General features: G+C 43.5%; 1 protein-coding gene across 1 annotated transcript in view; it reads left to right on the forward strand.

The window, feature by feature from the left end:
* Positions 1-10,297, forward strand: part of vwa3a (von Willebrand factor A domain containing 3A) — a 38,387-nt gene extending 28,090 nt beyond the window's left edge. The window contains exons 18-32 of the mRNA XM_045720018.1: positions 721-904; positions 1,249-1,444; positions 1,918-1,988; positions 2,259-2,423; positions 2,816-2,906; positions 7,453-7,554; positions 7,667-7,764; positions 7,961-8,113; positions 8,336-8,444; positions 8,611-8,755; positions 9,078-9,222; positions 9,439-9,590; positions 9,675-9,792; positions 9,979-10,076; positions 10,157-10,297. Of these exons, the coding sequence (XP_045575974.1) occupies positions 721-904; positions 1,249-1,444; positions 1,918-1,988; positions 2,259-2,423; positions 2,816-2,906; positions 7,453-7,554; positions 7,667-7,764; positions 7,961-8,113; positions 8,336-8,444; positions 8,611-8,755; positions 9,078-9,222; positions 9,439-9,590; positions 9,675-9,792; positions 9,979-10,076; positions 10,157-10,217 (1,888 nt within the window). The 3' untranslated portion in view covers positions 10,218-10,297. The remainder of the gene's footprint in view (positions 1-720; positions 905-1,248; positions 1,445-1,917; positions 1,989-2,258; positions 2,424-2,815; positions 2,907-7,452; positions 7,555-7,666; positions 7,765-7,960; positions 8,114-8,335; positions 8,445-8,610; positions 8,756-9,077; positions 9,223-9,438; positions 9,591-9,674; positions 9,793-9,978; positions 10,077-10,156) is intronic.
* The last annotated feature ends 2,670 nt before the right edge of the window (positions 10,298-12,967 follow it).

Below are 12,967 nucleotides of genomic sequence, written 5' to 3' on the forward strand. Positions count from 1 at the left end.
ATGCGAATTGGAGTGGGTCTAGGGTGTCCGGGAAGATGCTGTTGATGTGAGCCATGACCAGCCTTTCAAAGCACTTCATGGCTACCGACGTGAGTGCCATGGGGTAATCATTTAGGCAGGTTACCTTCGCTTCCTTGGGTACAGAGACTATGGTGGTCTGCTTGAAACATGTCGGTTTTACAGACTCTGTCAGGGAGAGGTTGAAAATGTCAGTAAAGACACTTGACAGTTGGTCCGCGCATGCTTTGAGTACACGTCCTGGTAATCAGTCTGGCCCAGCGGCTTTGTGAATGTTGACATGTTTAAAGGTTTTGTTCACATCGGCTACTGAGAGCGTTATCACACAGTCATCCACAACAGCTGGTGCTCTCGTGCATGCTTCAGTGTTGCTTGCCTCGAAGCGAGCGTAAAAGGCATTTAGCTCATCTGGTAGGCTCGTGTCACTGGGCAGCTCGCATCTGGGTTTCCCTTTGTAGTCCGTAATAGTTTTCAAGCCCTGCCATGTCTGACGAGCGTCAGAGCCGGTGTAGTAGCATTCAATCTTAATCCTGTATTGACGCTTTGCTTGTTTGATGGTGTGTGTGTGCGTTTGCGTGTGCATGTGCCTTTGTGCATCTGCGTGTATTTGTGAGTGTGCGTACAAGCATGCTTGCGTGTGTGTTTGCGTGGCTGCACACGGAGGTGTATGGCTCTGACCATGTGTCTCTTTCTCTCCTCCAGGTGGGTCCAGGGTTTACAGTGTTCAGGGAGCAGGAACACCTTGGCTGCTCTGAGGCTGCCTCTGGAGGGGGACCTCCATGGGGGTGGGACACCCCCCCTCTCTCCCTCTCCTCTTCTCCCTCCGTCCCCCCCTCTCACCCAGGGCCTCTACCTCTTCACCAGCGGAGTGCCTGACCAGGAAATTGTATGACACTGTCCTGGCAACAGTTATATCAATTGGTGATGATGACTCATGATGGTGAACATTAGAACTGGTATTGGAAGAGCTGATCTGAAATCATCCCAACAGGGCACTATAATAGAGACATGCTTCAATCTGGTGCCCTCTGCTGCTGGAAATGAGTTAATGCACTAGCTAGGTGTCACTGATATACTGTGCCTACATATTCATATGCCCATGCTTGTTGTCTGGCAGCTGTACGTTTCTATGAACATGTGAATACATTTTTTATAAAAAACCCTCTTCTCTCAAAAAGTCAAATGAATGACAATCAATCCAGAACAAGTCTGTTGTTGCTTTGTTCCCAGGCAACGGTGTCTTCATATGTGTCAGAGTGCTGCAGTGGCCGGCCTCTACGTCTCCACATCTGTCTGTTGACTGGAGAGGAGACAGAGGGACAGACAGAGGCACAGACTCACCATGCCACCAGGGAGGAGACTGCGGGGGCACTGAGGGAACTGGCACAAGCTGGCAACGGACGCTTCCACTGGATCAGTGAGACAGGTACGCGAGAATTCACACACACACAATCTTCATGAAGACTTCAAAAAGTGCCATGGAAAAATAGATTACTCCACTATCAAGTGGCACGTTGAAGAAATGAGCGCCAGTGATGACAGTAGAAGTAGAAACACTTACCCACCACAGAGGTGATTACTTCCTGGAGGGGCTACCAGCCAGCTGTGTGAACCCACTTATCCCCCAGCTAATGGCCTATTCAACAGTTACTCCTACTATACAGTGTGTGTGCGTGTGCGTGTGTGTGTGTGTGTTGCATGTCTGTCTGTGTGTGTGTATGTATGCATGTTGCCGGTCTGTCTGTGTGTGTATATGTATGCATGTTGCCTGTCTGTGTGTATGTATGCATGTTGTGTGTGTGTGTGTGTGTGTATGTATGCATGTTGTGTGTGTGTGTGTGTGTATGTGATGCTGGGTGGAAACCCTGAGCCCTGGTCTGTCCTGTCCTCTCCCTGCAGGCATCCTGGAGAGCGATGACATCACTGCTCTGATTGGAGAGATGGAGAGGGCTGCTAATTATTGGCAGAAGGTGAGATTGGAACAGCATGGGGAAGGGAGAGTGCTAAACAGCAGCAACAACAACGGCTTACACACATCTGTCCTAAACTACTCAAAACATTTAGATTCAGATACTAGTCATATGTATTGACAACATACTGTAAGGTATTCTGTTTACATTATTTTAATGGAAGAAAAAAATATTCAACCACTTTAACATTGTAAGACTGGCATTGCAAATCTATCCATTGCTAGTTAAAGGATGACCTCTATCTCTTTGTATTTCTGTGTGTGGCTCCAGAGCGCCATGCTGGTGGACTCCCTGACCCAGAAGTCTGACTGTAGGTGCCCAGGGGAGGATCTCTCTCCTGGGCACAAAGCTCCGGCCCAGTCCCCCCTGGCCTGGAGACGCAGAGACAGACCACAGCCCCCACCGCGACCCACTGCACTCACCCTCGCCAGGCTGGTTAGAGCACACACATATGCACGGATGTACGAACACACACACAAACAATAATATTTTCTCCTCTTTGTCCTCTCTCATTTCAACATCAAACAACACTTTCAACATTTCTTTCTCAACTCTCAACTAACAAACAGAATATCAGATGAAAGATTATTTTAGAAATGCCTCATCTTGGGCCGAGACAAAGTAAGGTGCTAATAAATATGGAGTGGATGTTATGTTTTGTGTCGATGCTATATAAGACCGCATGAAAGCATTTATGAAGATTATATAAACATATGTAGGGCATTATGACGCTTTATGTCATGCAAATAAAGGTTTTATGAGTGCTTTATAATGCATATCACCACTCCATGTAAAGGTTTACATACATTTTTATTTTCTGCTGACAGCATATGAAGGAAGGCCGAACAAACGAGCATTCCTCCTCTCAGAAGGCTCTCGCATGGCGTCCCAGCAGTGCCACATCGGCTATCCCACCGGGTGAGTCAGCATTCTAGCCTGGTTAAACCAGACTGAATCAGTTTTAATGCCAGGCTGGAAGTTTACCAGCGGTATCTAGGTAAACTTCCCCCGTGGGTGACAGTTCAGTCGAGTGAAGGTTGTATCTCAGGTGAGTGTCAGGCAGGGGCTAGAGCAGGGCCCAGTTCATTAGGCACCAAACAGAAACAAACGGTCTAAAACATGGAATGCCAGACAGAGCAACTGTCACCTTTCTGTACCACAGCGAGTGCAGTAAGTACCAGTTCACTGCTGCTCCTGTCCCAACCCCAGTCAAAGTGAGTGCCAGACTAAAAGTTAATAAACTATTAAACAAATGGAGGATGGCTCCAGTTCATCAAAGTCCTTTACATGAGGAATTAAATCCATGTTGGGTCGGTAAGGAGTTACCCATATTTCCAACGGGTATATTGACCTTCCCTTTATCTTTCTCTCTACAGATGCTTTGTGTCTTCAAGATGCTTTTAAAGATGTGAAGAGTAGACTAGTGCTTTGTCCCAAATGGCACCCTTTTCCCTACAGTACCAGTCAAAAGTTTGGACACACCTACTCATTCAAGGGTTTTTCTTTATTTGTACTATTTTCTACATTGTAGAATAATAGTGAAGACATCAAAACTATGAAATAACACACATGGAATCATGTAGTAACCAAAAAAGTGTTAAACAAATCAAAATATATATTTTTTTGAGATTCTTCAAAGTAGCCACCCTTTGCCTTGATGCCAGCTAAGCACACTCTTGGCATTCTCTTAACCAGCTTCACGAGGTAGTCACCTGGAATGCATTTCAATTAACAGGTCTGCCTTGTTAAAAGTTAATTTGTGGAATTTCTTTCCTTAATACATTTGAGCCAATCAGTTGTGTTGTGACAAGGTAGGGGTGGTATACAGAAGTTAGCCCTATTTGGTAAAAGACCAAGTCCATATTATGGTAAGAACAGCTCAAATAAGCAAAGTGAAACAACAGTCCATCATTACTTTAAGACATGAAGGTCAGTCAATCAGTCAAAAATGTAAAGAACTTTGAAAGTTTTACAAGTGCAGTCACAAAAACCATCAAGCGCTATGATGAAACTGGCTCTCATGAGGACCGCCACGGGAAAGGAAGACCCAGAGTTACCTCTGCTGCAGTAAATTCATTAGAGTTAACTGCACCTCAGATTGCAGACCGAATAAATGCTTCACAGAGTTCAAGTAACAGACACATCTCAAAATCAACTGTTCAGATGAGACTGCATGAATCAGGCCTTCATGGTCGAATTGCTGCAAAGAAACCAGTACTAAAGGACACCAATAAGAAGAAGAGAGAAACACGAGCAATGGACGTTAGACCGGTGGAAATCTGTCCTTTGGTCTGATGAGTCCAAATTTGTGATTTTTGGATGTTCTCCGCATGTGTGGTTCCCACCGTAAAGCATGGAGGAGGAGGTGTTATGGTGTGGGGGTGCTTTGCTGGTGACACTGTCAGTGATTTATTTAGAATTCAAGGCACACTTAACCAGCATGGCTACCACAGCATTCTTCAGCGATACGCCATCCCATCTGGTTTGCGCTTAGTGGGACTATCATTTGTTTTCAACAGGACAATGACCCAAAACACACCTCCAGGCTGTGTCAGGGCTACTTGACCAAGAAGGAGAGTGATGGAGTGCTGCATCAGATGACCTGGCCTCCACAATGTAACGATCGTCTGGAAGAGGGGACCAAGATGCAGCGTGGTAAGTGGTCATAATGATTTTTAATGATACACTTCAAAAAAACAAACAGGGAAAACGAAAGCCAACAGTTCTGTTGGTGCAAACCACACAACAGAAACAATCCCCCACAAAACCCAAAGGAAAAACAGGCTCATTATGTGTGACTCCCAATCAGCAACAATGAACTACAGCTGTGCCTGATTGGGAGCCACACACGGCCCAAAACAAAGAAATACAAAAACATAGAAAAATGAACATAGAACGCCCACCCAATGTAGCACCCTGGCCTAACCAAAATAAAGAACAAAAACCCCTCTCTATGGCCAGGGTGTTACACACAATCACCCGACCTCAACCCAATTGAGATGGTTTGGGATGAGTTGGACTGCAGAGTTAAGGAAATGAAGCCAACAAGTGCTCAACATATGTGGGAACTCCTTCAAGACTGTTTGAAAAGCATTCCTCATGAAGCTGGTTGAGAGAATGCCAAGAGTGTGCAAAGCTGTCATCAAGGCAAAGGGTGGCTACTTTGAAGAATCTAAAAGATATATATAAAACACTTTTTTGGTTACTAGATGATTCCATATGTGTTATTTCAAGGCGTTGATGTCTTCACTACTTTTCTACAATGAAGAAAATAGTAAAAATAAAGAAAATGAATAGGGGTCCAAACATTTGACTGGTACTGTATACAGTGGTGTAAAGTACTTCAGTAAAAATACTTTAAAGTACTACTTGAGTCGTTTTTTGGGTATCTACTTTACTTTACTATTTATATTTTTGACAACCTTTACTTTTACTTCACTACATTCCTAAATAAAATAATGTACTTTTTATTCCATACATTTTCCCTGACACCCGAAAGTACTCGTTACATTTTGAATGTTTAGCAGGACAGGTAAGTGGTCAAATTCACACACTTATCAAGAGAATATCCCTGGTCATCTCTACTGCCTCTGATCTGGTGGACTTACTAAACACAAATGCTTTGTTTGTAAAGGATGTCTGACTATTGGAGTGTGACCCTGACGTTCCGTAAATAAAAAAAAACAAGAAAATGGTGCTGTCTAGTTTGCTTAATATAAGGAATTTGAATAATTGATACTTGTTCTTTTGATACTTAAGTATATTTGAGCAATTACATTTACTTTTGATACTTCAGCGTATTTAAAACCAAATACTTTTAGACTTTTACTCAAGTAGTATTTTACTGGGTGACTTTCACTTTTACTTGAGTAATTTCCTATTAAGATATCTTTACTTTTACTCAAGTATGACAATTGTGTACTTTTTCCACCACTGACTGTATATCGTGCACTACTTTTGACCAGAGCCCTATGGGCTATACAGGAAATAGGGTGGTGTGGCATTTGAGACACAGCCTAGCAGTCACTTAGGTCTTGTTTTTCTCAGTAATGAGGTTTCTCCCCTGGTACATCACCACCCCGTCAGCCAGGGTTAGGGATTCTCCCCTGGTACATCACCACCCCGTCAGCCAGGGTTAGCGATTCTCCCCTGGTACATCACCACCTCATCAGCCAGGGTTAGGGATTCTCCCCTGGTACATCACCACCTCGTCAGCCAGGGTTAAGGATTCTCCCCTGGTACATCACCACCTCGTCAGCCAGGGTTAGGGATTCTCCCCTGGTACATCACCACCCTGTCAGCCAGGGTTAGGGATTCTCCCCTGGTACATCACCACCCTGTCAGCCAGGGTTAGGGATTCTCCCCTGGTACATCACCACCTCGTCAGCCAGGGTTAGGGATTCTCCCCTGGTACATCACCACCTCGTCAGCCAGGGTTAGGGATTCTCCCCTGGTACATCACCACCCTGTCAGCCAGGGTTAGGGATTCTCCCCTGGTACATCACCACCTCGTCAGCCAGGGTTAGGGATTCTCCCCTGGTACATCACCACCTCGTCAGCCAGGGTTAGGGATTCTCTCCTGGTACATCACCACCTCGTCAGCCAGGGTTAGGGATTCTCCCCTGGTACATCACCACCTCGTCAGCCAGGGTTAGGGATTCTCCCCTGGTACATCACCACCTCGTCAGCCAGGGTTAGGGATTCTCCCCTGGTACATCACCACCTCGTCAGCCAGGGTTAGGGATTCTCCCCTGGTACATCACCACCTCGTCAGCCAGGGTTAGGGATTCTCCCCTGGTACATCACCACCTCGTCAGCCAGGGTAAGGGATTCTCCCCTGGTACATCACCACCTCGTCAGCCAGGGTTAGGGATTCTCCCCTGGTACATCACCACCTCGTCAGCCAGGGTAAGGGATTCTCCCCTGGTACATCACCACCTCGTCAGCCAGGGTTAGGGATTCTCCCCTGGTACATCACCACCTCGTCAGCCAGGGTTAGGGATTCTCCCCTGGTACATCACCACCACGTCAGCCAGGGTTAGGGATTCTCCCCTGGTACATCACCACCTCGTCAGCCAGGGTTAGGGATTCTCCCCTGGTACATCACCACCTCGTCAGCCAGGGTTAGGGATTCTCCCCTGGTACATCACCACCTCGTCAGCCAGGGTTAGGGATTCTCCCCTCAGTGTAATGAATGAAGGATGACTCAGCTCTATTTTTGTCCTCTACTAAAACATTACCCGTTTACCTCAGACTAGCTTTCTTGTTGTTATTGTTGTTGTTATTTTTTTATTTTTGTTTTCCCAGGGATACACACATGAGATGAATCGTTGTGTTCTGATAATACAAAACTGCAATGTTTTTATAGTTTGTATACAAAGGATGAGTGTTTTCTTCAAGTTGAAATGATTGTATGATTGATATAGCCTTTTATTAGTTAGCTTGTTTGTTGTGTCTCCTTCAGTACAGCCCATGACTGGTTGGGGTCCAGTAGAGACTAAAGCCAAACAGAGGAAGCCTTCTCAGGTCTCCCAGTCTGTGTTCTACCTGGAAGATGGTAACTTGGGTAAGAGAGTGTGTGTGTGTGTGTGTGTGTGTGTGTGTGTGTGTGTGTGTGTGTGTGTGTGTGTGTTGACTTTTTGGGTTGTGATTGTATTTTCACTCTTGTCTTGCCCTAGGTGTGGTGTTCAAGTCTTACCCCAAACCTAAAAGTGTCCGAAAGTCCATCCCCTTAGTGACTCTGCCAAAGCAGGAAGAGATCTGCTCCACCAAACGGGTGCAGTATGAGATATGCATGCCAATCATCAAGTCAACCAATCAGATTGATCTATTCATCTAACATCAGCCGCCTTATTTAAATGCTCTAATTATAAGTCGCTCTGATAAGGCAATGTGCTAAAAATGTGTGTGTGTGTGGGGGGGGGGGGCAAGATACATTTTTTTCTCATATGTCTCTTGGCCCTGACCTGTAGTGGCTGAAGAGGTTCAGTATTAAGAGGCAGAAGCTTGACATCTATAAGCTGGTGTCTGGACCTGACTGTACTCATCATAAGAAGCTGGTCCCCTCGGTCCTCAAGAGAGTGTCTGCCAAATACTGCTCCATCTTCCCCAGTGTCCACATCAACGTGAGTCAGAGGAGAATGGCTTCAATAACATATTTTGGCATGAATACAAATTAAAATGCTAGCAACTAAGTTCAAGTACGAGTACAAATGTCCAATGCGGCCAAATGGTGAAAAAAGAATTAGATTTGATTCTAAATAATAAAAATATCAGGTTATCCAACCAGCATCCCCTCCCATGCTGGTCTGAGCCTCCTGTCTCTCTGTCTGTGGTTGTTGTTTCAGGGGATGGTGAAGCACCTGCAGCTGACTCCAGGAGAGTTAAAACAGTACCTTTCTCAGACTGAGACACTCCTGCTGCGCTACATACAGAGGCTGCAATGGCTGCTCTCCGGTATGCCTCTCTCTCGCTCTATGTCTCTGTCACTGTAGCTTGTCTGTCTCTCTCTGTTCTGGTCATTCTAATTATATGGTACCAAAATACTGAAATATCTATGAATGCCCGATTGAAGGTTGAAGAAACCCCAGTGTCTGGCTCCTTCCGCTCACTTCCTCCCCAGGTAGCAGGCGTGTGTTTGGGGTGGTGCTGGAGAGGGAGGTGTGTGTGCTGCTGGATGTGTCTGGCTCCATGGCTCCCTGCCTGGGGGAGCTGAAGACCAAGCTGGCCTCTCTCATCTGGGAACAGCTGCATCACAACACAGTCAGGTAAACTTAACCTAAAAAGCTTTGCTTACCCCTGGACACTTCCACTGTTGACTATCCCAGAAAAAGAATGAAAAAGGAACTCTGTGTTGGCCTCGACAAACAGGCTCACGTTTCTCTTTCTATCCATCTGTCTGTTTCATAGAGGAAAATTACAGGCAATGGTGACAGTAGAAATATAAATAAAATCTTATTCTAGTTCTGTGGTTGTTACTACTGTAGCTTAGGTTCATTATGTTCATATAACCATCTCACCCCTGCTACACTCACACCCATTGGTTATTGTCATATCTAACCCCAGACCCTCTCTCTGACTGTGTCCCAGGTTCTCTCTGCTGGCGTTCTCCGAGGGGGTGAAGGTGTGGCGTCCGGCACTGCAGGAGCCTACAGAGGAGGCATGCCGCGACGCGGTGCAGTGGACATATCAGCTCAACACCCATGGGGGAACCAACACTCTGGAGGCCCTGCAGGTGACGGGTTTAAGTAATAACTGGCTATGTCATGTTATAACCTCCGTATGTATGTTGCCCAGACTGGTTGAGGGTTTGAGGATAGTGTGGGCCTGTACCTACTGTTCTTGGTATATGGCTATGTCATGTTAACCAATTATGTTTATATATGTCATGTTATAACCTCTATTTGTATGCTCCTTGTCATGTTATAACCTCTGTATGTATGCTCCTCAGACTGGCTGTGGGTTTGGGGACAGTGTGGGCCTGTACCTGCTGAGTGATGGGAAGCCAGATTCCAGCTGCAGCCTGCTGCTGAAAGAGACAGAGAGACTGACCACAGGGAACCACATTACTATCCACACTGTCTCATTCAACTGCACAGACAGGTCTGACTATATGATTGATTGATTTGTACATTTCATCTCTTACACGATGACCCTCACTATGACCCTCTATTACACTTCTGACAGCTCAGCCAATGACTTTCTGAAGAAACTGGCCCACCAAACTGGGGGTCGATACCACTGTTGTCATGACAATGTGGATGCACTCAGTGGGCTGTTGGAATCGGGCCTTAGGGATGGAGACGTGAGTAGACGCACACACAAACACACGTACGCATGTATACACACCTGAGCGTCATAGCCTCTGTGCTATTAGTCAAACACTGAACCAGCTTTCCCTGTCTCATACCAGTCAGGGGTACAAAGGATGAGTACACAGTAGAGACAGATATTCAAGTTTGAGGGCCCTATTGTGAACTGATTCCAACAGGAACCTACCCTGCCGGCCCTCGAGGGAGATGACTTGAGGAGACTGGCTCAGGAAATTGACAAACTGAGACATTTCCGGAAGAAGGCACAGGTCTTCAGGTTTGTCTTACAGTGAGCAAATGGGTTCAAGTTTGCATAAAAACTGTTGTCCATGACTGACCTTGACCTGTTTTTGACAGGGAAATCATTTTGGAAAAGAAGAATCCAGAGGAAACAACAAGAATCAACCAAACAAACTAGATTACTGTAAACCCAAGAATTTGACTTCAATGATTTTATATACACATTTGTAATTCAGATTTTCAATGACTAAATATATGAAGAATGTGGTTGTTAAGAGATTAAAACTGGTGTACATGAATTTTGTCGGATTAACCATATACTGTATACAGTTCTATTTGACCTAATTTGGGTGTGCAGTATGCTTTGTTCAGATTGACAAACCTCTACTTTTCTTCATTTAAAACTAGAATGCTTAGTTGCTACATCCATTTTTTTCTTATAAATTATTTCTATATATACCCATTGATTCTTGAAGACTATAATTTATAAATGCCTCATGAGCTTACTTCAACTGTCATACCCATCAGAAAGTTTGATTTAATCCAATGTTTGTAAAAAAGTAAATGTGAACAAACACTGTAAAGAGGCAGGGCTGACCACTTTGGTATTGTTTCTCTAGTTTGAACTAAAAACAGCTAATAACCTTATTGTGTTATATTCTTTCTATGTACCAATGAACATATCGGCATGAATAAAACAAATGATTCCATGATGTCTGTTATAAATAATATGAACATGCCTAATATGAACATGTCTAACATGAACATGTCTAATATTAACATGTCTAATATTAACATGCCTAATATGAACATGTCTAACATGTCTAATATGAACATGTCTAACATGAACATGTCTAATATTAACATGTCTAATATTAACATGCCTAATATGAACATGTCTAACATGCCTAATATGAACATGTCTAACATGTCTAATATGAACATGCCTAATATGAACATGTCTAATATGAACATGTCTAATATTAACATGTCTAACATGAACATGTCTAATATTAACATGTCTAATATTAACATGCCTAATATGAACATGTCTAACATGCCTAATATGAACATGTCTAACATGTCTAATATGAACATGCCTAATATGAACATGTCTAATATGAACATGTCTAATATTAACATGTCTAACATGAACATGTCTAATATTAACATGTCTAATATGAACATGTCTAATATTAACATGTCTAATATGAACATGTCTAACATGAACATGTCTAATATTAACATGTCTAATATGAACATGTCTAGCATGTCATACATCTTTATTAGGTGTAATGAAGGTAATAAACACATAGAAGCACAAATAAACTACAATAATATCAGACACCTACTTACAGCACCAAATCATCCCACATTTCATCAGGATCTTTGTGTCAAAAGGACATTTTTGACAAGTCAACACGGCTTCATACTGTTGACTTCCCAAGCACTGGGTCGACACACATGACACATTACAATGAAAAAATGAGGGTTGGGAAAGCTTTCCCAGTAAATATGACATTTGAAGGAGTAATGTGCAGTTGCTACATCCATTTAGGACTTGTAAATTAATTATATGTACCCATTGATTCTTGAAGAATATAACTTCGAAATGTCTAATGAGCTTAGTTCAACTGTCATACCCCATCAAAACCCAAAATATAAGCTTATTTTACCCCAGTGTTTGTAAACAAAGTAAATGTCAACAAACACTATACAGCCTCAAAAAATAATCGAACTATAATGTTGATATCATGAATAGCCAGTCCTGAATTTGAGAGTGGTTACACTTCTCCAGTCCTGACCCTCAGCTTTTTACCAAAACATGAGCGGGGAAAGTATTTGGTATTGTTTCTACCGCTGATTGCCTGATTGCCGCTTTAAGGTGTTACGGTTTCATCAAGAAGCAAGCAGCTGAGCCAGCACTTGCAGAAGGATGCTGGGAGTTGGGTGGGCGTCACAGAGATTTGAGGAGAAGGGTTGACGCTTGAGAAGTGCAGGGTTGAGACAGGACTAGGGGAGGGGCGAGGTTTGTGGAGGAGGAATGACAAATAGGTATTCTGTACATTTGCTGATTTTGTACCTGTGAAACACGATCTTAGTCAGAGCGTGCGCGTTTCATCCAGACCCTACGGTAACGCGTCTCAGGTGAAGCCACAAGTGATTGTCAGGCAAAGGTTGTCAGCGTAGACTGCAGGGACCTGCGAGAGGGGTGTCAAAATATAAAAAGGGGGATATTTTAATGATATGTATTCAATGGACATAAGCAGATATATGACAGTACGTTGAAAGGTACAGTAGGCCTATTTACCAAAGTCGTTTTAGTGACATAATTTACAATGGAAAGTAATGTGGCAACCAGATCCGCGCATCACTGGGTAGGCCTATATTTTGCTTTATTCAGAAGGTTGATTGGATATTGTATGTTTCTTTTAAGATCGTTGTAAAATATGCAATATAATTGTACAGAAAAAAAAAACTTTTAGAATCTGCGCATTTTGGTTGTGGGTCAATGTTAGAAAGCCATACTTGCAACTCAACTTTGTCATAGGAAATCACCAGTGTACTATATAGAAGGAAATAGTATCATGGAACTAGTATTCTTATGTGACAATTGAGATAAAATAACTAGAGTTTGACATCCGAATAGACAATGGCACATGGTGTCTGTCTGTATCTGCAGCGCTCTCTGCGATGACTCACTGTACAGACTGACTCACAGTCAAACTTGTTTTAGTCCTGTACTTTACTCTATTGATTACTCAGTCAAATGAATTAGTATTTCTTTGTTATTGTTTTATAGTCTGGTCATGTAAATTAATTGGCAAAGAAAATGTTATTAGTTATAGCCGATGAAGGTGGCTACCGTGTATCTTATTGAGAATAGCTGTACTGATGAGGTAGCTACTATTTCAACCCCCTGTCACT

The sequence above is a fragment of the Salmo salar genome, chromosome ssa06 (assembly GCF_905237065.1).
Source record: "Salmo salar chromosome ssa06, Ssal_v3.1, whole genome shotgun sequence".
Lineage (NCBI taxonomy): Eukaryota > Metazoa > Chordata > Actinopteri > Salmoniformes > Salmonidae > Salmo > Salmo salar.